The 25,822-nt window shown below is 44.9% G+C and overlaps 1 protein-coding gene across 4 annotated transcripts in view; it reads left to right on the top strand.

The window, feature by feature from the left end:
• b4galt2 (UDP-Gal:betaGlcNAc beta 1,4- galactosyltransferase, polypeptide 2) overlaps window positions 1-22,258 on the top strand; it is a 342,550-nt gene extending 320,292 nt beyond the window's left edge. For 3 of the 4 annotated variants that reach the window (XM_067990101.1, XM_067990102.1, XM_067990104.1), the window contains exon 7: window positions 21,362-22,258. In XM_067990101.1, coding sequence (XP_067846202.1) covers window positions 21,362-21,512 — 151 coding nt within the window. In that variant the 3' untranslated portion in view covers window positions 21,513-22,258. Of the gene's footprint in view, window positions 1-815; window positions 1,041-21,361 lie in introns of those variants that run through there. The other variant, XM_067990105.1, reaches the window with a different exon arrangement.
• Window positions 22,259-25,822: the final 3,564 nt, after the last annotated feature.

Below are 25,822 nucleotides of genomic sequence, written 5' to 3' on the forward strand. Positions count from 1 at the left end.
GTGGTCTCATTTAGGTCACCACAGTCAAGTTTGTGATGTTGCCCAGTATTTATACTGCATCTTTTGAAACCGGCAGAAGAATCTCAGTGTAGCACAAACTATTGTAATGAACTATAATAATCTTTGTCAACCAAAAAAATGCAGAAGTTACTGGAACCAACAACATTTTGTTATCTGAAGAGAAAATCAAAAAGACAGACCATGTATGGCAGCTTCTTAAAAGGAGCAGAGGTCTCAGGGTATCAGGAAAGGCTAATGAGATGTGAAGCCATTTCCTGAAATTAGTACAAAGTAATTAGATTTCAAATGGGCTGTGCTAATGCTGATCTTCCAAGCCACTCCAGGCTGAAACTAATGCATTCTGCTGTACTAGCACTGTCACTTTCCTGTATATGGAAAATTATGCACTTGCAGCATGATCACAGGAACATGATTTCAGCACCTGGCAAATCTATAGCTTAATGTAATATTGTCTCTCATTCTTGCTTTAAGGGATCTAATCAGGGATCGAGTGATAGGCAGTATTGAGTAACTCAAGATAATTTGCTAATCTTCATGAAAAGTCAATTTTATTTTCTCATCTTGGACTTCCATTCCATTACATTCTGACCATTATGATTTTCTCCTTAAAAAATTTAACCAGAGTTGATAACGTAACATTTTCTAAAATCTTGCCTGCCTAGTTAGAAGAGCTCAATGTACAGATGGTGTGTGACAACATGCAAAGATCCTGCATGTCAATTCCAGATATGGTGCAAGTTATCACGATGCATTCATTCATCCTTCGAAATTTGCCCCTCCCTGACCTCTTCAAGGAAGGAAATTACGTCAATGGATGGCTTGAGGGTGACAAAACCTACCCATTGGATGCATGGATAACGACTCCACCAAGAGTGGCCCATTCAGCAGCAGAGGAGTGCTATAATGAGGCACAGGCTTCTACAAGATTGGTCATCAACAGGACAGTTCAGGAGGAGTCTTGCAATATGCTGCAGTCTCACATTGTCGTAGCCTGCTGTGCCCTGTACACCATTGGCATGCAAAAGGGGCTGAACTTGGACATTGTTGGTAAGATGCCCTAGCTTCATTGGAGGCAGAACTACATGGAGGAGAGCATCACAATGACCTGCACTCAGATGATTCCTCAGGGACTGCAGCACAGGGCATCAGGACACGTTTCATCACTGAAGTCTTCTCTTCTGTGTAACACAGTCTACCTTTGACACCAGAGCCTTACCACCTCCTCCCCCACCTTCAAATAAAGGAACATTCCTTCAATCCATTACGCATCCTATACAATGACAACACATCAGCCCTCTTTTCCCCTGCATAACCAAGCCAATAATCAGCACCTGATTGAAAGTCAGCATCAAATGAGTGCACCTTTTCCTCAATGCATCTAAACCCATAAAGTCCAAAGTGAACACAAACCAACCTACTCTTTCCTAACACCCTGCTTCCCCTAGTGTCTACACATGCTTTTCTTTCATCTATTCCAGTGCTTTTCTCCTAGGTGCAACCTGAGGGCCAGTAACACCAGAAGTGGTTGGCTGCTTATGCCGTACAAAAAGCTCATGGGACAGAGGTGGCATTCCTCTCATAGCTTGCTCCTGGCAGGGAACTGTTGCTGGCTGCATCTCCGAAGGTTGCTCCTGAGCAGCCTGGTGTCACCTTCTATGTCCTACTGGAGAGGCCTGGCATGTACTGCAATCATAAGGGTAGTAGTATCAGGCAAGTGGACTCCAGCCGTCGCCATTCCACTGGGCCCTGGATCTTGATCAGTGGGATGGCTGGTCTAAAGGTATTGATCAGATCCTGAAAGCCATGGTCTGGAAGTGGTATGCAGGGTGCTGTCTATTCTCTCCCCATTGCCACCAGAGCTTCTGTGGAGGTGGAGGCACTGATTGCTCCCTGAGGTCTGCTGCAGATTCCTATGAAGCTGCCACATGCTCCATTGGTGGCTGCAACAAAGGAAAAGCTTCCCAGATATTGCCGCAAATAAGAGCTGAAGGTTCAAAAGGCACATCCTCAGAGTCTGCACATAGGTGTGATGTTCCTTGAGCATCCCTCTTTTCAGGGGAGTACCCATGAGTTTGGTTCCCATGACTCTGAAGCCAGAGGCAGCCTTCTCCATATTTTCCACTGGGACGATGGCACATCCCATTTCCTACTCACCCAGCTCCCTCGTGCTCTGTGAATCATCCGGTGCCATATCCTCACCAATGCAATCTAATTCCCCCCCCCCCGGGTGAAAGCTGGTGCAGCAAGTGACGCAGGAAGTGAATTGTAGGGGGTTGGAGCAGAGGAACATGGGACCGGAGGTCTCTGCAGGAACTCATGGGTACACTTGAGTCTGATTTCATTTCTTTCATCTCCCTCTTCTTTATCATCATAGTTCATGGTAGTTCTTGTTCTTTCTCCACCTAATCATCATCATCTTTATCCTCCTATGTCCCCTGTCGCTGTGGTAGATATGCAGGATACAAGCCAAGAATGGGTGAGTATAACCCCTTGGGATTAGGGAGGCAAGGGAAGGGGTGGAAGCATGTGGCTCAGTGGTGCTTCACAGGAATGCCAGGGTGACAGTGTTGGTGTTCAGTCACTAATCTGGTGCATACGGCATGAGTTCCATGGCCTTTTCTTCGTAGGGTATGAGGTGTTTAAGGTTGGGTTGCCCCCTCCGGTGGCCTGCCTTTTGCAAACATTGTACGCCATTTTCTCCTGCAACAAGATTGAGTCAATTAGAAGGCAGCTAGCAGTTGAGGAATATGTGGAAAATGGCATAGGAGAGATGAAGTAAGAGATGTGGGGGTATAAGACTATTAAAGTGGAGGAAGGGGTTGTGTCCGCAAGTAATTGCTGTTGGGGGAGATGGGTGGTCATAGTGTAAGATCCCAAATTAGTGCCCCCTTTAACCAGAATGCATTGAAAAAGGTTAGCTGAGCTGTTACTTTAAGAGGATGAAGGGTGTGTTGGTGCCCAGGGTGGGCAAGGAAGTAAAGGGAGAGCAGTCAGTGTGTTACCTTGCCCGCCCTAGATAGTTTGTTGAACTTGCAGCACTGATCTGCCATCCTAGTGGTGAGTTGACACTCAGTGCAAGTGCCACCTCCCTCCACATGGTATGGGATATTTCTAGCACGTTTTCTGACATGGACACCCAGCAACCTGTATCTCCTGATCTCAGTTTCCCTGAGGAGGGTTTGCCGGTCAGACTCTGAAATTGTGGCATCTTCACTGCCTGTGTGCATCACCTCATGCATTGTTTGGATGGTTTTGCCAGCTGCTCCTATAGTTGACAAAAGTGGCACAAAAAGATTTATGAGACATGCAGTCAAACTAGCTGACAGTCAAGTGAGTGAGCCCAGCACCCTTCCTTACTTTAACAAAAAGTAAAATACTACAGATGCTGGAAATCCAAAACAAAAACAGAAAACGCTGAGGACACTCAACAGGTCAGGCAGCATCTATCACGAAATCAGTCAGTTCTGAGGAACGATCTATACTCGAAATGTCGAGTGATATGCGCTTTCTCAATAGATGCTGCTTGACCTGCTGAGTGTCTGCAGCGTTTTCTGTTTTTCTTACTATTTTGTACTTACCTGCTGCTCCCCCTAAGGTTGCTGATGCAGTCTTCAGCCAGAAGCTTGCTAAAGGCTGTACTCTAATTTCCATGTACCCCAGCAGATTACACCTGTTTTACACAGGATTTACGCCAATCACTGCTTCTGTGGATATGCAAATGAGTGGACCCAAGGAAACTCTTGTGTAGATCGCTCTCCACACCATTGACCTAAAATTGGTGCAACTCACCTTGTGGAAATTCTCCCCCCCGCTGTTAAACAGTGGGGTAACATCAGTTGTAGGGATTACCCCAGATCACTTTGGTTTCTCATTGTAGACTGATCGAAGGACATTTCTTGGTCTCCAGGGAGTATTTGCTAAAATTGACTATGACCAGTGCTTGAGGGATAGGCATCCATCCAAGGGAATACCCCAGCTTCTGTCCTCTCCCTGTACCAGCATCAATTTTAAGACATAGTATGTTTTAGTTCCACTCATTAAATCTGTACAGGTAGCTTGTGAAGTCTGTCTGCTTTTAATGCAACCTTTTAAAATATAAAATAACATTAGAACTGCACTGCCTGTGGCTTCTGTACTTTTTCAAGAGTTCTCATCTCCCAAACAGACAGGAAGGTGGCAGAAATATATCTTTCAGCTACGACTCAACAGCATCATCTACTGTTATATTTTGGTAATGAGTCAGAGCGTGGTTCAGTTCTTCAAAGACCCTCTAGTAGTAATGAAAGTCTGTTAAGTGGGAGGAAGAATTTGTTTCTTACAATCATAAATGCTCACTGTACGTCATGAAATTCCTAAAAAAAAATTGGTTGGGAAAGTGAGAGAATATTTGCACCAGTACCAAATTTTTCTCTCTATTAATCTTCAATGGATAAAGGGATATTTTGCTTAGTGATGGCCCGTTCCCATTAACCTGATTACCCACTCTGGCAGGACATCCTGAATTTTCAGTGGGGTAGCTGTGGATTAGCTACCAGCTTCTGATTTTTTTTTTCTTCCCTGATTTGGAGATGCACAATTTAGAGGCTCTGTCGCCATATCTACTTGAATAAGGGCTGGAAATTCCTGTTACCCTTGAAGCCACTAACTTAGTAGTTACTTTTCAGATTTGCAAGGCTAAAATAAAAACTCAACCTGTGAATAAGATCAATGGGCCTATCACTAAATCTCCAATCTGTTATTTCTTTCTTTCTTTGCTTGCTGCATCTGATCAATGGCACCCTTTTGTGGCTGCTCCTTGTTTGGATGAGAAGTTGGAGAAAAAGTATAAGTGGAAAATTGGAAAGAGGAAAAGGGAGAAACAGGAACTTGGGTTTCAGTGAAAAAATGGCTAGTGAGGGCAGGGTGATTAGCGATGGAAATAGGCATAATTGAGATGTTAGGAGGTCCAAAAAATGCAAGAAGAGGAAGCAGCAGATATGGTAGTACAATTTTAGGTGTCCTAGGGGCCACAATGGGATGTGAATCTTTAGGCTGTGTTTGCTTATTGTCCATGATTTTGATGAGAGAGAGAGAAAAAAAAACAAGGACAATGGGCTATCATCATTGTTACATGAGAGTAATCTGCTGGTGGAGCAGCTTCCCAAAGCATTATCAATTGACTCAGAGCCTCAACGATCAGATGACCATGCCATAGATCCATGTTTGACCATGCTGTCCAGCTCTATTAGTCTCTTTAAGCAGTGATGGAGGAGAGAGAGAAGTTGAAATAGAGAGCTGAGGGAGAATGGAGAGAAGGAGAAAATTGGTTGAAAAACTGAGGATGAAAACAGTGGGGTTTAGAACAAGTGAAATAGCATAAAATTCAGGACAGCAATTATAATAATAAAACAGGGGAAAGAGAGAGAGTGAGTGAAAGAGGGTGAAAAAATGGAACCCAACGCAGGATAGTGGAACATCTCGGGATTGTACAGTGATGACACTATCCCAAGTGACTTACATGACAATTGTAGCAATTAATGTGTCCCAGCTGACAACACTATCCCAGAAATGTGATTCCAATAAGTGCCAATTTGGCTCAGTTGGTTGTGCTCTTGCCTCTGAATCAGACATTTGTGGACTCAAACCCCACTCCAGGACCTGTACACGTATGACACACCCACACCAGAGCACAACTAAGAGACTGCTGCATTTGGACAAAATGTTAAACCAAGGCCCTGTCCTGTGGTTCAGGTGCTTTTAATGCAACGTTGGCACTGTTGAAAGAAGGGCAAGCAGTTTTCTTGGTACCCTGGCTAACGTTCCTCCTTCGACCAACACCACCATAAAAATGATAAATTGGTCATTCTCTCATTGCTGTTTATAGGATCTTCCTGTGTGCAGAATGGCTGCTCTGTTTGCTTCCACTCTTTTCACCCTTTCTTCTATGCCAATTAATAATTTGTTGTTTTATCGTGTAAGTTTCCTATCTCACTCTTACCATTCCATCACATCAAGTACCACATCATGACTCAGTCAAACCTACCGTTCAGCCCTCCCTGCTAACTGTACTTGGCATCTGATCATTCTGAAGCATCCTGGGCCTACTCTGTCTCTGTTTATAACCCTTGCAAATCCACCACTAGAGCTGCTAAATGCAATTTATTTGACTTAACTAACCTTGTCAGTTTTTTGTGTGAGTTCATCTTTCCCCTATGGCAGCTAAGCTTTATTGGGGAAAAATAAGTTTTACAATTTAGAAAAAAATAAAATCTTTAGTTTTCTTTTAAATCCCTTAACAGGAAATAATGAATTCAATCTTCTCTCTTTGGCATCCATAGGATTTATATCCCTATTTGCCATTGAAGAATGTTACTCCGGCCCAGACAGTGAAGTCAGTTTTGTATGCATTGAAGTGTAACTGCACTTGCATAACACACATCATTGCATCTCTCTGTGATGCACGGGGTTCCTAGCACATAGTATGTGACAGATACATAGAAAGTACTTACCTGTGTCATGAGGTACCTCCATAGGCCTGCTCCAAGCAATGCACTAAATCCTAATCTTGACTTGAAGCACTGTCACTGGTAACTAATCTAAGCCATTGCTTTCCTGTTCCCCAACCATCCTTTGTATGGTTCTGCCATTTGCCACTCTCCACGCAGTAAAATGAAGGAAATATGCAGAAACCCATCAGATATTCACCTATAGAAGGTTTGGGCCCCTTTCATACAGGTCAATTGGGCCAGTGGCACTAGTGCAGAATCAATTATGTGATAAGTCAGTGCTTGTGCAATCATAGAATCATAGAAGTTACAACATGGAAACAGGCCCTTCAGCCCAACATGTCCATGTCGCCCAGTTTATACCACTAAGCTAGTCCCAATTGCCTGCACTTGGCCCATATCCCTCTATACCCATCTTACCCGTGTAACTGTCCAAATGCTTTTTAAAAGACAAAATTGTACCCGCCTCTACTACTGCCTCTGGCAGCTCGTTCCAGACACTCACCACCCTTTGAGTGAAAAAATTGCCCCTCTGGACCCTTTTGTATCTCTCCCCTCTCAACTTAAATCTATGTCCCCTCGTTATAGACTCCCCTACCTTTGGGAAAAGATTTTGACTATCTACCTTATCTATGCCCCTCATTATTTTATAGACTTCTATAAGATCACCCCTTAACCTCCTACTCTCCAGGGAAAAAAGTCCCAGTCTATCCAACCTCTCCCTATAAGTCAAACCATCAAGTCCCGGTAGCATCCTAGTAAATCTTTTCTGCACTCTTTCTAGTTTAATAATATCCTTTCTATAATAGGGTGACCAGAACTGTACACAGTATTCCAAGTGTGGCCTAACTAATGTCTTGTACAACTTCAACAAGACATCCCAACTCCTGTATTCAGTGTTCTGACCAATGAAACCAAGCATGCCGAATGCCTTCTTCACCACCCTATCCACCTGTGACTCCACTTTCAAGGAGCTATGAACCTGTACTCCTAGATCTCTTTGTTCTATAACTCTCCCCAATGCCCTACCATTAACGGAGTAGGTCCTGGCCCGATTCGATCTACCAAAATACATCACCTCACATTTATCTAAATTAAACTCCATCTGCCATTCATCGGCCCACTGGCCCAATTTATCAAGATCCCGTTGCAATCCTAGATAACCTTCTTCACTGTCCACAATGCCACCAATCTTGGTGTCATCTGCAAACTTACTAACCATGCCTCCTAAATTCTCATCCAAATCATTAATATAAATAACAAATAACAGCGGACCCCGCTGGTCACAGGCCTCCAGTTTGAATTATGGTGAGGTAGGTAAAGCTGCTGCTCACTAAAATACATGGGGCTCGATTTTATAATGGTGGCGGGTTGGCGGTGGGGGGGAGGGTGGTGATGGTGCACGAGGCAAGCACGCGTGAACAAAACTTACCGTTTCCGAGGCAATCGCATGTTGGTGGATAGTGATTAACGTCCTCTCCGGATTTTGCGCCTGGCAGCTAGCCTGATTGACAGGCTGGCTGCTGTCAGGAGCTGCAACGCGAGGTGGGGGAGGCAAGAAGGAGAGAGAGCGAGGCGTCAACCTACGCTGGACTGGAAGACTGGGAAGGTTGGTGGGGGGGTGGGGGGGGTGGAGAATGGAAGATCGGAGGTTGGACTGGAACACCGGGGGGCGGGGGAGGGCAGAGGGGAAGATTGGGAGGACATCGGAGGGTTGAAGAGGGGGACATCAGAGCGGGAGACATCGGAGCAGGTTTCAAAGGTAGGTTCATTTAGTGTTTTCACTTCCTTCCATGGTTTTTTATTTAATTTATTTAATTTCTTCTTGCCTGATCCGGCCCTTCACGCGTGGTTTCACCAGGCGTGAATCAGAAGCGGTGGGCAAGCCACCCAGGTAAGTTAAAAATCGTTCTAATTATTTCACCTGTCACAGGTAAAGTTTTTTTTTATTCGTTCACGGGATGTGGGCGTCGCTGGCGAGGCCAGCATTTATTGCCCATCCCTAATTGCCCTCGAGAAGGTGGTGGTGAGCCGCCTTCTTGAACCGCTGCAGTCCGTGTGGTGACGGTTCTCCCACAGTGCTGTTAGGTAGGGAGTTCCAGGATTTTGACCCAGCGACAATGAAGGAACGGCGATATATTTCCAAGTCGGGATGGTGTGTGACTTGGAGGGGAACATGCAGGTGGTGGTGTTCCCATGTGCCTGCTGCTCTTGTCCTTCTAGGTGGTAGAGGTCGCGGGTTTGGGAGGTGCTGTCGAAGAAGCCTTGGCGAGTTGCTGCAGTGCATCCTGTGGATGGTACACACTGCAGCCACAGTGCGCCGGTGGTGAAGGGAGTGAATGTTTAGTGTAGTGGATGGGGTGCCAATCAAGCGGGCTGCTTTATCTTGGATGGTGTCGAGCTTCTTGAGTGTTGTTGGAGCTGCACTCATCCAAGCAAGTGGAGAGTACTCCATCACACTCCTGACTTGTGCCTTGTAGATGGTGGAAAGGCTTTGGGGAGTCAGGAGGTGAGTCACTCGCCGCAGAATACCCAGCCTCTGACCTGCTCTAGTAGCCACAGTATTTATATGGCTGGTCCAGTTAAGTTTCTGGTCAATGTTGACCCCCAGGATGTTGATGTTGGGGGATTCGGTGATGGTAATGTCGTTGAATGTCAGGGGGAGGTGGTTAGACTCTCTCTTGTTGGAGATGGTCATTGCCTGGCACTTATCTGGCGCGAATGTTACTTGCCACTTATGAGCCCAAGCCTGGATGTTGTCCAGGTCTTGCTGCATGCGGGCTCGGACTGCTTCATTATTTGAGGGGTTGCGAATGGAACTGAACACTGTGCAGTCATCCCCATTTCTGACCTTATGATGGAGGGAAGGTCATTGATGAAGCAGCTGAAGATGGTTGGGCCTAGGACACTGCCCTGAGGAACTCCTGCAGCAATGTCCTGGGGCTGAGATGATTGGCCTCCAACAACCACTACCATCTTCCTTTGTGCTAGGTATGACTCCAGCCACTGGAGAGTTTTCCCCCTGATTCCCATTGACTTCAATTTTACTAGGGCTCCTTGGTGCCACACTCGGTCAAATGCTGCCTTGATGTCAAGGGCAGTCACTCTCACCTCACCTCTGGAATTCAGCTCTTTTGTCCATGTTTGGACCAACTCTGTAATGAGGTCTGGAGCCGAGTGGTCCTGGCGGAACCCAAACTGAGCATCGGTGAGCAGTTTGTTGGTGAGTAAGTGCCGCTTGATAGCACTGTCGTCGACACCTTCCATCACTTTGCTGATGATTGAGAGTAGACTGATGGGGCGGTAATTGGCCGGATTGGATTTGTCCTGCTTTTTGTGGACAGGACATACCTGGGCAATTTTCCACATTGTTGGGTAGATGCCAGTGTTGTAGCTGTACTGGAACAGCTTGGCTAGAGGCGCAGCTAGTTCTGGAGCACAAGTCTTCAGCACTACAGCTGGGATGTTGTCGGGGCCCATAGCCTTTGCTGTATCCAGTGCACTCAGCCGTTTCTTGATATCACGTGGAATGAATCGAATTGGCTGAAGACTGGCTTCTGTGATGGTGGGGATATCGGGAGGAGGCCGAGATTGATCATCCACTCGTCACTTCTGGCTGAAGATGGTTGCAAATGCTTCAACCTTGTCTTTTGCACTCACGTGCTGGATTCCGCCATCATTGAGGATGGGGATGTTTGCAGAGCCTTCTCCTCCCGTTAGTTGTTTAATTGTCCACCACCATTCACGACTGGATGTGGCAGGACTGCAGAGCTTTGATCTGATCCGTTGGTTGTGGAATCGCTTAGCTCTGTCTATAGCATGTTGCTTCCGTTGTTTAGAATGCATGTAGTCCTGAGTTGTAGCTTCACCAGGTTGGCACCTCATTTTTAGGTACGCCTGGTGCTGCTCCTGGCATGCTCTTCTACACTCCTCATTGAACCAGGGTTGATCCCCTGGCTTGTTGGTAATGGTAGAGTGAGGAATATGCCGGGCCATGAGGTTACAGATTGTGGTGGAATACAATTCTGCTGCTGCTGATGGCCCACAGTGCCTCATGGATGCCTAGTTTTGAGCTGCTAGATCTGTTCTGAATCTATCCCATTTAGCACGGTGGTAGTGCCACACAACGCGTTGGATGGTGTCCTTAGTGCGAAGACGGGACTTCATCTCCACGAGGACTGTGCGGTGGTCACTCCTACCAATACTGTCATGGACAGATGCATTTGCGACAGGTAGATTGGTGAGGACGAGGTCAAGTAAGTTTTTCCCTCGTGTTGGTTCGCTCACCACCTGCCGCAGGCCCAGTCTAGCAGCTATGTCCTTCAGGACTCGGCCAGCTCGGTCAGTAGTGGTGCTACCGAGCCATTCTTGGTGATGGACATTGAAGTCCCCCACCCAGAGTACATTTTGTGCCCTTGCTACCCTCAGTGCTTCCTCCAAGTGGTGCTCAACGTGGAGGAGGACTGATTCATCAGCTGAGGGAGGACGGTAGGTGGTAATTCATCAGGAGGTTTCCTTGCCCATGATTGACCTGATGCCATGAGATTTCATGGGGTCCAGAGTCAATGTTGAGGACTCCCAGGGCCACTCCCTCCTGACTGTGTATCACTGTACTGCCACCTCTGGTGGGTCTGTCCTGCCGGTGGGACAGGACATACCCAGGGATGGTGATGGAAGAGTCTGGGACGTTGGCTGAAAGGTATGATTCTGTGAATATGGCTATGTCAGGCTGTTGCTTGACTAGTCTGTGGGACTGCTCTCCCAATTTTGGCACAAGTCCCCAGATGTTAGTAAGGAGGACCTTGCAGGGTCGACTGGGCTTGGTGTTTTGCCGTTGTCGTGTCCGGTGCCTAGTGGTCCGATGCCGGGTGGTCCGTCCGGTTTTATTCTTATTATGACTTTTCGTAGCGAGATTTTACAACTGAGTGGCTTGCTAGGCCATTTCAGAGGGCAATTAAGAATCAACCACATTGCTGTGGGTCTGGAGTCGCATATAGGCCAGACCAGGTAAGGACGGCAGGTTTCCTTCCCTAAAGGACATTAGTGAAGCAGATGGGTTTTTACGACAATCCGGTAGTTTCATGGCCATCATTACTGATACTAGTATTTTGATTTCAGATTTTATTTAATTAATTGAATTTAATTAATTCATTGAATTTAAATTCGCCAGCTGCACGTGGCGGGATTTGAACTCATGACTCTGGATTTTCGTCCAGGCTTCTGGATTACTAGTCCAGTAACATAACCACTATGCTACCGTACCCAAAGTGCCTTAAGTACCTCAATGAGGTGCATTTGGCTCTTTAACTGTCATGCGGGACTTCCGTTTTCGGGTTGCCCGTGCGCATACAGGTGGGTCCCTGGGAAACTTGGAAGTCGGCGGGTTGGAGCCAGCTTCCGAACCCGAATGGGATTTCCGCAATTTTCAGAGCCCCCCCCGCCCCCAATGCATCCGCAATTGCCTCCTAAAATCACCCCCATGGTCTCTAATGACCAGCTCTGCTCTTGGAATGCTTTGGTCAGATGCAGCCTCACCTAATAAAAGTACATCCCTACCCTGGGGAATAGGCTAGTTGACAAGGATCAGGTCAAACTATCAGTGAATACAGTGGCTTGCAAGCAACAGAAACTTTACAGATAAGCATGGGCCTAAAACCTTTGCTTCCAAGGATATATGTGTTTCACTTTTAAAGTTTCTCCAGATGGATTAAGCACTCAGCAGAAGACTGAGCTGGATAGCAGTGCTTGGTTCCTCCTGAATGGTCATACGGGGCACGATTTTAACATTGAAAAATGGGTGAAGTGGGGGCGAGGGGCATTGAAAATCGCACCCATTTCAGACCCGCTCCCAACCCGCCCATTTTCGGTTTTCATGGGGGTGGGACGAGGGGCGGGCAACCAACCTGCTCCCAGGAGGTGGGTTGGTGACTAAAACCATTCAAGGAGGGTGCGAGCCGGCCAGTTGGACAGCAAACCGACAAAAAAAAATAAAAGACGTCCTTACGTCAAAATCGCAAGAATGTCCGGGAAACCCGTACTTCCGGGTTTCCCGTCCGCAATTTGAACCCCCACCCCTTCCCGGCTCGAGCTCAAAATCATACTCATGGCATCAACTGGGTCAAAGGTGAGGGATCTGATCGCATGTGTTCTTGAGAAGCTCCCTGTGGAAACTTCAGTGCAAGCTCCATCATCTGATGCAGTCAGTGAGCACTGGCACCAGAAAGGTTTAGGTTTGAGATTTGGATTGGAGAGGGAGAGGGAGGGGATGGGGGGAAGCATGCTCAATCTGTTTAAAGCTACTTGCCTCAAACACAGGGACCTGTGTTCAAAGCGCACTGAATCAGACAATATCCTCAACATAACTCAAAGATTACCCCATCATGAAAGTGTAAATTCCTCTCAAAGGTTTGGACTCTCTTTCACCACCTGAAATATCAAATTCTTGGATGCTAAGAAGCCCATGTTTTCCTTTCCCAAGAATGGATTTCTATCCTTTTCCTACAGGAAACCGTGAAATGGTCAATGAGCAGCACCTTGGGTTCCATGATTATCAGGTAGTGAAATAGTGAGGGAGGAGACTCGTGTGGAGCATGAACACCGGCATCGATCTGTTGGGCTGAATGGCCTCTTTCTGTGCGTACATTCTATGTAATTCAATGTAGTTGAAGGGCCTATGGACCCATATACTAACTGGGGACTGGAGTGTGGCTCTAAGCAGTGGAAGTCAAGTATATCTGCCTAACCCTTTGTGAGCAAAGATGTTCTTTATAAGGGGTCTAGACTGTGACTCGTGGGATGTGTGTACATTACTCAGAAGGTGCAATGCTGTCGAGAGCTCCATAGAATGCTGAATCATCTTCAAGACCCTTGTCTCTGGGTGAGCTATCCATTGCTCCTCATGAGTAATTGGAAAATGTCAGGGCTGACGCTTCAGACATGAGACACATCTTTTTTTTAAATTCAAAATATACTTTATTTCATAAAATTTAAGGAAACACAGTTCAATGTAAATACACACAATTACAATTCAAAAAATACAATATAGATTGTACACCCTCCGATCCTATCGTTACAATTCAAAACACAATACATACCTTCTGGTACATGCTGTACAATGCAAGGTGGGGATGGCCTTACGCGGCGGCCTTTCTGCATAGAGCCTTTGCGTGGGCCGCACCTCAATTCAGTGCATCCCGCAGCACGTATTCCTGGACCTTGGAGTGTGCCAGTCGGCAACACTCAGTCGTGGACAGCTGACACACATCCCTCCAGCAGCAATGCCCTTTGCTTCCTTTCCAATGATCACAAACTGTGTGGCATTGAGATGGGGTTCACAGCAGCATAATAACTGTTCATGTAATTGTCAGCAGTTTGGTGTGTCCAATTTCATTATTTGATTTGCTAGGAAACTTCAGACCACTACCAGTACTTACTTGCCTTGGACAAGATGTTAGTCTTATGACATAGGGTAACTGACATGTCAAAGTAGCTGATGGCTTCTGTGCTATGAATAATTGGTGCTTGGCAACAAGAAGGATATTACCAATCACAAAGCTTTGAACCAGGTCGGCGTTACTGCTGATGGAGCAGATGATGTGGCTAATGATTTCCTAGCCTCTGCAGCCCAACTCATAAAGAAAGTGAAACCAGAGCTTGCTGGCAGCTCATTTACTAAGCAACATCACAAAGGGAAGTGTAGCTACTAGTCAAAAGCATTTTGCAAGTAGCACTTGATGCCTCTTCAGCTCAATCAAGAGCAATTGTAAATTAGATCATGATGCAAAGCTTCAGAAGGGCGGGAGGATCATTAGGGAAACAAAGGGGGAGTAATGGGTTATGTTCAACCACCATTACCCAAGGCCTATCTTAAATTTGTTTTCCCTTTGGCTAAAGTCTGTCATTAATCATGGTCAGAAGGGTACATCTGACATACCCCCAATGACTGACATGTTTGGTGCTCTCCAGTAAACCCATAAGAGCATCCTTAGGACCTGGACAGAGGAATATGCTAGGTTGGTGTCTGACTGAACAGGCTGTAGTAGGGACCCACCTGCATGAAGATTAGAAAAGCTGATGAAGTACTCAGACAAGCCTTAATTAAACTGTTGACTGGGAGGAAGTGAACGCCCCACTGCATTGCCTAGCTGATAGTAAGGCTGCAGGTGTGGTTAGTATTCATGCCGAGTTCCTAAAAGCTGCTCTAGGCGAGTGATGTGTGGGGAGGAAATGTCAATGGTCTTAGAGAACTGTGCCAGGAAGCAACAACTCAGCTTTCCTTCAGAGGCTGGCAAATAGAATTTCATTTGTGGCACATATAATCTCAGCGTTCCAGAGAGCAGTTATGGGTTCTATTTACATGTTGAGGGAATCCTAGTTAAAACAAAAGCTACCGAGGAATTTCACTTACATCAGTTGCAGTTGAAGTGTTTCTTTAGTTTGTCCTCGCTTGTATTTCAGATGCTTTGGATGCTGGTGAAGAAAGGGACAGTGTAGAGTTTGCTCTTGTGATGAATGTAGAGGAGGCTGTTGCTTTATAGAGATTGCAGTTGATAGTAATGATTGGGGAAATCCACTTAAATTGCTTTTATCGATTTTTGTAAGGCTTTTAGCTAGTGACTTGTGGATCTGATTATTAAGCTGCAAGCTATGGGAATACATGGCCTAATCTTCGATTTTATCCAGAATATGTACTCTAGCACCTGGATCCGTGTAAGGGTAAATGAGTGACTTACTGTACCTATTTCTCAAAAGAAAATGAGGTAAGGAGTCGACAGCCACCCACCCTATTCGATATCTTCATCAATTTAAATAGGTGCAAAATCAGGGGCAGTGGGACCGCAATTTCCTGACCAGGGCCCCCTGCAAGTTTTGCTCTTTGCTGTGAGAGCCACTCCGGACCGTCCAATCCGGGAAATCAGCAGCCTATTATCTTCTGGTTATCTGTCCTTATGTAATCACTTCCACTTACTCGTTATTTCCTATGTAATCACTCCCACTGCCACTCTCCATTATTTTCTCGATGATACATCCAATCTGTTATTTCCTGGCAATCTATTGTAAATTACTATTAAATTAAGATTGTAGTGTTCAACAATGTTCACCATGATGCCCACCATCAGGAAAAAAAGGCAAAACTAACTTTACAGTAGATATAACAAAAAAAAAATCTGCAAGTGGGAATCATTTTCAGGCAATAATCTCACCTTGGGGTTCAACCCTCATTGTATGCATAGAACCATAGAAGTTTACAGTACAAAGGGAGGTAATTTGTTTCACCTGTCTGTGCCAGCTCTTTTCTAAAGCTGTCCAAAACTAATTCCACTGCCCTGCACTCTCATCATAGACCAATATCTTCTTCTGCTTTAAATGTTTATCTATTCTTCTCTTAAAAGGTGCATTGGCCCCCCTGTTAGCTGATATTGTTAACGGTTCCCTTTCCTCGGGTTCTGTCCCCCTCCCCTTCAAATCTGCCAATATCACCCCCTCCTCCAAAAACCCACCCTTGACCGCTCTGTCCTTGCAAACTACCACCCCATCTCCAACCTCCCTTTCCTCTTCAAAGTCCTTAAACATTTTGTCGCCTCCCAAATCCGTGCCCATCTTTCCCGCAACTCCATGTTTGAATCCCTCCATCAGGTTTCCGCTCCTGCCACAGCACTGAAACGGCCTTTATCAAAGTCACAAATGACATCCTATGTGACCGTGGTAGACTATCCCTCCTCATCCTTCTCGCCCTCTCTGCAGCCTTTGACACGGTTGACCACACTATCCTCCTCCAACGCCTCTCCTTCATTGTCCAGCTGGGTGGGACTGCGCTCACCTGGTTCCATTCTTATCTATCCAGTCGTAGCCAGAGAATCACCTGCAATGGCTTCTCTTCCCACTCCCGCACCATTATCTCTGGAGTCCCCCAAGGATCTATCCTTGGCCCCCTCCTATTTCTCATCTACATGCTGCCCCTCGGCAACATCATCCGAAAACACACAGTCAGGTTTCACGTGTACACTGATGACCCCCAGCTTTACCTCACCACTGCCTCTCTCCACTCCTCCACTGTCTCTAATTTGTCACACTGCTTGACTGACATCCAGTACTGGATGAGCAAACATTTCCTCCAAAATATTGGGATGACCAAAGCCATTGTCTTCGGTCCCCGCCACAAACTCCGTTCCCAAGTCATCGACGCCTCTCCATGGCCACTGTCTGAGGTTAAACCAGACCGTTCACAACCTTGGCGTCCTATTTGACCCTGTGATGAGCTTCCGACCGCATATCCGCTCCGTCACCAAGACCGCCTACTTCCATCTCCCTTACATTGCCCATCTTCACCCCTGCCTCAGTTCATCTGCTGCTGAAACTCTCATCCATGCCTTTGTTACCTCTAGACTCGACTATTCCTGGCCAGCCTTCATAAAGTTGAGCTGATCCAAAACTCTGTTGCCTGTATCCTAACTCGCATCAAGTCCCATTCACCCATCACCCCTGTGCTCACTGACCAATATTGGCTCCCAGTCCGGGAACGCTTCAATTTTAAAATTCTCATCCTCGTTTTCAAATCCCTCCATGGCCTCCCCCCTCCCTATCTCTATCATATCCTCCAGCCTTACAACCCTCCAAGATCTCTGCGCTCCTCCAATTCTTGCCTCTTGCGCATCCTTGAGTTTAATCGCTCCACCATTGGCGGCCATGCCTTCAGCTGCCTAGACCCTAAGCTTTGGAATTCCCTTCCTATACCGCTCCGCTTCTCAACTCATTTAAATGAGACTGATGAACTGCAAACACCTGCTGGGTGTCCCCAGGCAGTTTGCCAGCAAAGAGGTATTGAATTTCAGGCCGCTGTTTTGCCAGCGACTGCTCTGAGGTAGGTTGTTAAAAGGGAGGGTGTGCGATATCGAGGCAGGCGACTGAGAAAGGGAGGGCGACCGGGAAAGTGAGGGTCGATCAGGCGACTGGGAGGTGGTGGTGGTGGGGGGTTGGGGGGGGGGTTGCAGGGGGATCTGGATATCAGGATGGTAGGCAATTGGGACATCGGACTGGGAGGTCGAGGCAGGAATCGGGAGGAGGGCTCAAGAGATGACTGGCAGCAGCCTGCAGTTTTTATTTGGAGCTGACAGTAGCACTTCTGCTTTTCCCAGCTCCACATTCAGGTAAGTATTTTTTACAAACTTACCTTTTGGATGGTGGCCTGCAATGGTCCCTTTTAAGCCTGCATGTAGACAAAGCTTTTCTGAACGAAGCCAGCCTGGCACTGGCTGTGTTCAGGGTGACCCAGTTTTGCACAGGGGGCCTCAAACAGGCATTTGGTCCCTTATTTGCATGAGCAAAGAGCCTAATGCCTGTTTTAGGTGCAGACCCTGGACGCCTATTTTTTTGCCTATACCAATATGGCAGACGGCACACTTCCGGTTCATAATGAGAGCGCTCTTCCTGCCCGGCACATTGGTGGCTTAGGCCCGAAAACTGAGCGCAGCGCCATCAACTTGCTAGGTTAACGCGACAGATGTTAAAAATGTGTTTACACAATGACCGGAGACATCCACACCTATTATTGTTGGGATGGCCCAGAACGGGTTGTCTTTTGAGAATCCACTCTTGGAATATGTGGACAGGTATCCCGTTTTATTTGAAAGGAGAATCACTGAACAGGGAAAAAGTCAGAGGATTAGCACCCTTCAGACGTCCATGGATGTGGATGATCTGATTGAATGGCAGAGCAGGCTCGAGAGGCCACGTGGCCTACTCCTGCTCCTATTTCTTATGTTCTTATGTTCTTGAAATGGGGAGAGATGAAAAACGGGCTGCCAACTCGCTATCTATCACCTGTTTTACACTATTTCACAAAGTCAAGATCTACCCCCACTAGCCTCTCACTGCTCAAGACTAATCTTTTGTTAGTAAATTCCAAATTATACTCTTAATGTACACAATTGCCCAGCTGCCGCAAGAAAAATACAGCATATCAGACAACACTTTATTTAATCAATTGATTAACCAATTACTAGCTCAAAGCAACCCACAGGTAAGGCACCAAAATAAGCAGTTCCTATTGAACAGCTGGAACTAAGAAAATTGAAGTCAAAATATACATCAAATAAATAAGTGAAAATTTAAATCTCAATCACTCACTCCCACTGAGGCTAAACACCACACTCTCCTGGCCTTTTACAGTCCTGGTCTCTTGCTGCTCAAGGCTGACAATTGTATTCCACAAATTTGACATTGTTTGGAGTGCTCCATGAGATTTCTGCCTTTAAATCCTTCCTGGGTATCTGTTATTTTCTACTACACTCCCTATTATCCAATGTAGAAGGGTGTTGAAATTATCATTATAAAGCAGATTTACGTAATAATCTTTTCAATATTTCCTAATCCTCATATTGATGACGTGCCATCCAGAGGGTCAAAATTAAATGCCAATCTTGTTTGAGGTTACAACTCGGCCAGGGGAAGCTCTGTGTGTAAACTGAGCCATGGCCTGTCATTGCTTTTCCCATCTGAAGTTTTCAGCTTTTATTGGAGACAGAATAATGAATTATCACTATTATTTCTAAAAGCTGTAGCGCTAATTTAGTGTGAGCCAGAATTTAAATGTGAAGACTTTGATTGGCAGCACTGTGGAATTGTGGGTATAGTTTGATGGATGTGCATACACATGGGACCTAATATTTACAGGGAGGCGGGGGCACGTCAGCAGCTGGGAAACCCAGAAATACTACGGCAGGACTTCATTTACTCTATCTCCCGCCCGGCAGCCAGCCAGATTGAGAGGCTGGCCAGCTGCCAAGCGGGAAAGCCTGCAGTAGAAGGCCGCAGCCGGGGACCAGCAGCAGGTGGGGGTGGGGGGGGGCGGGGAAGAGATTGTGGCAGAAGATATGCTTGAGGGGCTGGGGGGAAGCACTCCTGCTGCTCCTGACCCACAAGCAGTGCTAGAAAATCACTTACTGGCTGGAGCCGGCTGTTCTCACCTCCCTTCAGCTACCAGGTTTCTCGAGCCCTGGGAAAGCCAGCCCGCAGTCGTTAAGTTAAAATGGCTCCCAAGATCTGAGGAACGGAGCCTCATTTAAATATTAATATCATTGACTCACCTCTCTAGAACGGGTTACTCGGCAGCGCCCATACCCGTCGTGGTAAAATCGGAAGTAGGTGCTTTCAGGGTGAGATGGTGTCGGGTTCACATTTTTACCAATTTAACCCGACCCCCTCCCATCTGTCATGGGGGGGGTTAAAATTCCCCCCATTTTGTTTCATTTGTGCAAATGTTGATAGATTGGTGGGTGGATATGGGCAAATCTTTTCATGAATGTGAGGGTCTGTTTTTACATGTGTATTTTAGTGATTTATAGTTGTATTTTGATGAATTACAGGTGTGTTTTGGTGGGTGTGCAGGCAGATTTCCTGCTGGATTTTGGCAATTTACAATTGTAATTTGATTTGTGGGTGTTTTTTTGCAGCCATATTTTGATGGTTTTACTGGCATGTGTTAAATAGTTCTGTCATTTTTTCTCAAGTATTCTGTTCCCTGGTCACGCAACATGAGATAGAGCTGCAAAGAATGTGAGTTTTGTGCTATACAGTCTGTATTTTCAAACATTTTTCCCATCCCATTTCTTCCCCCCTCTAGATCCTGAAGGAGTTTTCATGCTGGGTACAACTCCTCACCCAAGTAGTTATGTGCGAGCCTATACAATGGGGTTAATTTTCACTTCTATTGCCTGGCATTAACAGGGCAGTAAGGACATCAAAATGGGGTCGGTAGTCGCCCTGTTAACTCTGATGAAGAGGCCGGTAACATTTTGAGAGGGGCCTACCGTTGGGTGCTGAAAGTGCCTGTCTCAGGTGGGAGACCCCTTTTAACGTGCAAATTTGGGTCCTAAGACCCTGGCTGCCATTTTAGGTTGGAACTAGTCGGAGCGTGCATACTCCAAACAGTTCCATGGGTGATGTAACCGAAGCGACCCAGCCAAGGTAACTTTGGAATTATTTTTGTGGAGCACAGAGGAGCACTCCTGCTCCTCCAGGCCTCAGGAAAATAATCTGGGTCACTACCACCCCAGGATCCCCACCCTATATGATCGTAACGTTTCCCCCCCACCCCCTCCCCCGCAGTTACTTTGCTGGTGGCCAGGGCCACCCGATATTGGTAGACCTCAATCTGCATCGGAACACTCATTTTGTGCTCCACCGTTCGTCGCCTGATGTTAATGAGGCCGTTGCCTCATTATCATGTCCGTCTCTTCAACCTGGGTACGGGCGACCGGCTGGAGCGCTCTGCTGGTTGGTCACCCAAAAGTCAAAATTGACTACAGTGAGTTTGCCATGGGGAGGTATCACAGATGAACCTGATTCAATCCTTGCCAAGCGCCCTTTCCAGCAAGGGTCACTGATTGCCCACTGGCACTGAGGCCAATTGTAATTCCCCTACTGGTGCACGGGATCTTCCTGGCTTAATTCCACATTAGGAAGTGCATTTAACTGACTTATTTTGAACAATGAATGACAGACAATTTACTCCCCACTTTTTTTCTTATGTGGTTTGCTCATATTTCATCTGGGTTCTAAAGAATATTAATGACAAAATACAAACTAAATGATTCTCAGGGAGGCACCAGTAATTTTAAATATAGGTGGGTTTTCCCTCACTACAGTGTTCCAACACACATTGGTCATGCTTTTGGAAGACATCAGGATCATAAGTTGGTTCTTAAGAGATGAGACATATATTCTGAAAGTTCAATAATATGTTGGAAAGTTACGGTGTGAGAAAACCCATCCATATTTAAATTATTTAAGAGAATGGTCTGACTTACCTAATCGTCTTGATTGCATATTTAAATATAAAAAACTTTCTCTTTCAGGTTTACAAAAATCCACAACACTAAGATTACCATGAAGCGAGATGGGATCAACTCCTTGAAATACAAATTGGTGAATGTAACCAAGTACCCGATGTACACAAACATCACAGTGGACATTGGCACACCGCCACCTCGGGCTACAAGAGGATAGCAGGTCACACTGTTCTCACGCATTGACAGCTCTCTTGTTTCTCTTTGCCTCGTAATGGACAGTCTTTCTGTCTATCTTTCTCTGTCTTTCTCTTTCTCTTTCTGTCTCTCCAAAGAATTATGGTGACTAAAATTTAAGAAGAAATCTAACAAAGCATGTGGAGGTGAGAGGAAAGAAAAAAATCCTCTTGCTCTATAAAATTGCTAAAATACTGCCTTCTGGAGTTGAGAGATGTAAATCAGACAAGACCAGGATGCACTGATCTGGGAGGATTTATTCTTTTTAAGCTCTTTTTTTGTGTGAAATCAAGTGGAAAATGCAGCTCTATACAATCTCTTTAGTACTCTTAACAAAATTCTTGGCCTGTTTGAAGATGGCTTCATCTAACAAAAAAAAACTTGCTCTGTTTGGGTCTGGCTCACTGGAGGATGATTGCCACAGAATCTTGGGCCAGATTCTTTTTGTTGCTGGTAAGACCTTTCATTACAAGAAGATGTGCCTGCAAGGTCATTATGGGTCACAGCTATTTTAACTCTTTGAGTGCTGAATATTCTTTGCAGCTTTCAGAATCACTGTATGCTCATGTTTTCTACCATATAACATAAGGAGTTTCCTGTAAATTTCTAATATTGAATGTTATAAAGTTATTAAAAAAAATGAAACCATTAAAGGGAAACAAAAGAAGAAAAAAAACAAAAAAATGTCTGGATTTACAGAATTTTCTGAATAAATAGAAAGAAATTGTAGTCTTGTAATTTAATTTTTTTCACACTTCTCTATTGGTTATATCCCTCACCAGATGAGTGATTTTGCTCTATAACCTGCTACCAGCCTTTGTGGATGTGCAGAAAAGAAAGAACTTACATTTATATAGTACCTTATATGACCTCAGGATGTTCCCAAAGCACTTTACAGCCAATTAAGTACTTTTTTGATGTGTAGTCACTGTTGTAATCTAGGAAATGCGGCAGCCAATTTGCACACATTAAGGTCCCACAAATAGCAATGTGATAATGACTGCGTAATCTAGTGATGTCAGAGATGAGAGTCCTACCACTGAGCCACGGCTGACACTTTTATTTTTATTTCTTAATTCAAGGGCTAAATTAAGACCAGTGGAAATATAGATGTAAGTTTTCATTATTCATGCTTTGGGGACAGCGGGTTTTATGTGCCAGCAGCATTTATCAGGAATGCTCTTTCTGCCAGCTGCTCAAGTCCTATGTGAATTAAGCTTGGGTAATGTAAGTTAAGTTTGTGTTGGAGGTGAATCCACAGTGGAATTTGATACTGCGCTGCCAATCTTAATCAGAAGTTTCACAGAAATAGCTGACAGGAGAAATAGAAATGTCACACTAGTTTTGGTAAAACTATGTTGTGAGTGCAGAGCAGAAGACTTGAGCTCCTCTTGCTGTGCACTTAAACTTTAGAAACTGGGTGTTCATCCTTCAGCTGCATTGATGTTAAATATGGTTTCCACTGACAATGACCGAGGATCCTGAGTGGAGAGAGTGATAACAGTAAAAATCAAACATAACCCTGATCTATAGTTATATTTTATTTTACTCAGACCATTAAAACCCTACTTTTTATTTTTTTATTCAAAATTTCAAGAGATTACTGAACAGGAAATTCCTCTGCTAAGTGCTTAAAACTGCATTCTGCAGTGTTGTGGAGAAATCCAGCTTGTTCATTGCTTCTTCATTAAGCAATGCATTCTACGAAGAATTACTTAATTCTGGCCAGTTCCAGAATTGACAGTGACCCTTGGGGGATTGGGAGGTGGTGGGGGGTAACTGACCCCTTTATTTTTTGTCCCTTTGTCTCTCTCTCTCTCTCTCTCTCTCTCTGGCAATCACCTTGGCCTCAATAAAACCTCTTTCCAGTGGCACGCCTGAGATTTTGAACTTGGCATGCAGGCAAATCAGACATCACATCCTATCCCGTTTTACAGAAGGCCCAAAGCATAAATTAGTTACAATAATGTCATCTTACCCAGAATACATTGCAGGAAAAAGAAGTAACGCTGTCTCCCAGTGGAAAACCTGCAGTGTTTCAAGCAAAACATCTCCACAATACAGCAAGATATGGTTCAGAAATTTATGGAGGATTTGTTTCATGAGTAAAGAAACAAATGTGAAATTCTCATGTAACAAATTAATTTGGCTTGTGTCTCAAATAGCTGCCAATCTGGTCTTCTGAAGCTGTACTTTAGATGGGGAAGAAAAAAGGATTTGAACTGACAAGTGTTTAAAAAGCAGTTTTCACTGTATTGTTCCAGTTTCTTATGAAGAGGATGATCAATGATTGCATAAATGAACAATGTCTTGCAAAGCAGGTCCACCGAGAAGATCCTTAATAAAAGACTGTACGCAATGACATAATTATACACAGTACTCAGTTGGTATTGAATTTCAAAATGGCTAACCTTTTTGGATCAGTGTCTAGAAAAGAAAAAGATGCCAATCCCTGCAGATGTGATGCAGTCAGGATTTTCATGTAAAATAAGTGAATGGTGGGATTATTCTTTTTTCCATTTGATGGCGATACTGGGTGCAGGAAAATGTTCCACTTCCCAGAGTTGACATCCCATAAATTGACCAGCAGGAATTTCACCAAAGAAAAAGTTACTCAACCATTAAAAATAGAATTTTATGAAAATCATAGGTGAGCATGATGGATTGAGTGATAGGCTTTATAGAAACAGTGACCATGGCATTATAGGATGTGGTCCCACCTGGAACTGTCAGTAAAGTGATGATGTCATTGCCTTGAAGAACAGCCTGGAGTATGTTGAGGAAATAGAGCTGGCACCAGGCAATTTTCAGCATTTAGAGAGAAATCAGATGAACGTTGCAGCTAGGCCTTACTCCACTTTTCAAATAATGCAATGGTTCTCAGTGGGTCACAGCAATCAACATAATTACAAATCAACGTGGTAAAAGATTGAAAGTCCGGTCCGGGAATGCCTCGATTTTAAAATTCTCATCTCTGTTTTCAAATCCCTTCATGGCCTTGCCCCTCCCTATCTCTGTAACCACCTCCAGTCCTATAACTCTCCAAGATCTCTGCGCTCCTCCGATTCTTGCCTCTTGCGCATTTCCGATTTTAATCGCTCCACCATTGGCAGCTGTGCCTTCAACTGCCTAGGCCCTCAGCTTTGGTATTCCCTCTGTACGTCTCTCTATCTCTCCTCCTTTAAGACGCTCCTTAAAACCTACCTCTTTGACCAAGCTTTTGGTCACCTGTCCTAATATCTCCTTATGTGGCTCGGTGTCAAATTTTGTTTTATAACGCTCCTATGAAGTGCCTTGGGACCTTTTACTATGCTAAAGACACTGTATAAATGCAAGTTGCTGCTGTTGGTTATACCAGGGAATAGAAGGCTACATCCACTTAGGGTGAGGGAAGACATTTTTTCGCCACCACAACCATCATTTTAGGCTGCATTTCTGTTTATAGTGACTTGATAGTAAAGGCTGGGTCTCTCATTTGTACTTTCAACTTTCACAAATGTATCCCATATGTTTCTGATAGGTCAAATGCACTAAATTGGTACATTTATGGTGGCATATAGAAACAAAATTGATGAGCTAATTCACCTACCTTTTTTTAAATTGAGAAATCAAGATGAAGGCCCATAGTGCAGAACAAGTCACTAAGGTTGAAAGAATAAAAGAAACCAGGAATATCAGCAAGTAGTGATTAATTACACAACGTTTTTCTCTATGCTAAAGGTGCTATATAAATACAGATGGTTGTTGTGAAGAATGCAAGAGGAAAATTGAGGGAGGCAAGGAATTTCATAGTTTTGAGGTCCAGGGAAAGTATGAGACTGTGTGACAAGTCTTGCTTTTAACACAATGAGGGTACAGAGAGGAAGAAGAGCACGTAGAGTAGTGCATTTGGAGCTTACTGCTATTGTAAATGGGAATGTTTGATACTGAGACTGGGAGTGAGACTGTTCCAATACTCAAGACTGACATTTTGAAGAGGTGACTAAAGTAGTGGACAGGGACAGCACAGGCAAAAAAACAGTGGTAGAATAAAGGACTTGATTTTATTATAATGTAGGAAAGGAGCAGGTCCAAACAGAAACATTCCAGATGTCCTCTTTCAGACTGAAGCAGTGCCTGATTAGCATCATAAATGGAAATGTTTGCAGCACTTGCCTGTCTTCAAAAAAGGGATAATTGTGGCCAGTAATGTTCAAGCTTAGAATCCAAATGTCTTAACACCTGATTTTCCTTTCCATTGAAGTCAACAGATCTGCTACTGCCCATTTTGTGCCTCCAGCCAAAGTTGATTTC

Source organism: Heptranchias perlo, chromosome 9 (genome assembly GCF_035084215.1).
Source record: "Heptranchias perlo isolate sHepPer1 chromosome 9, sHepPer1.hap1, whole genome shotgun sequence".
Classification (NCBI taxonomy): Eukaryota; Metazoa; Chordata; class Chondrichthyes; order Hexanchiformes; family Hexanchidae; genus Heptranchias; species Heptranchias perlo.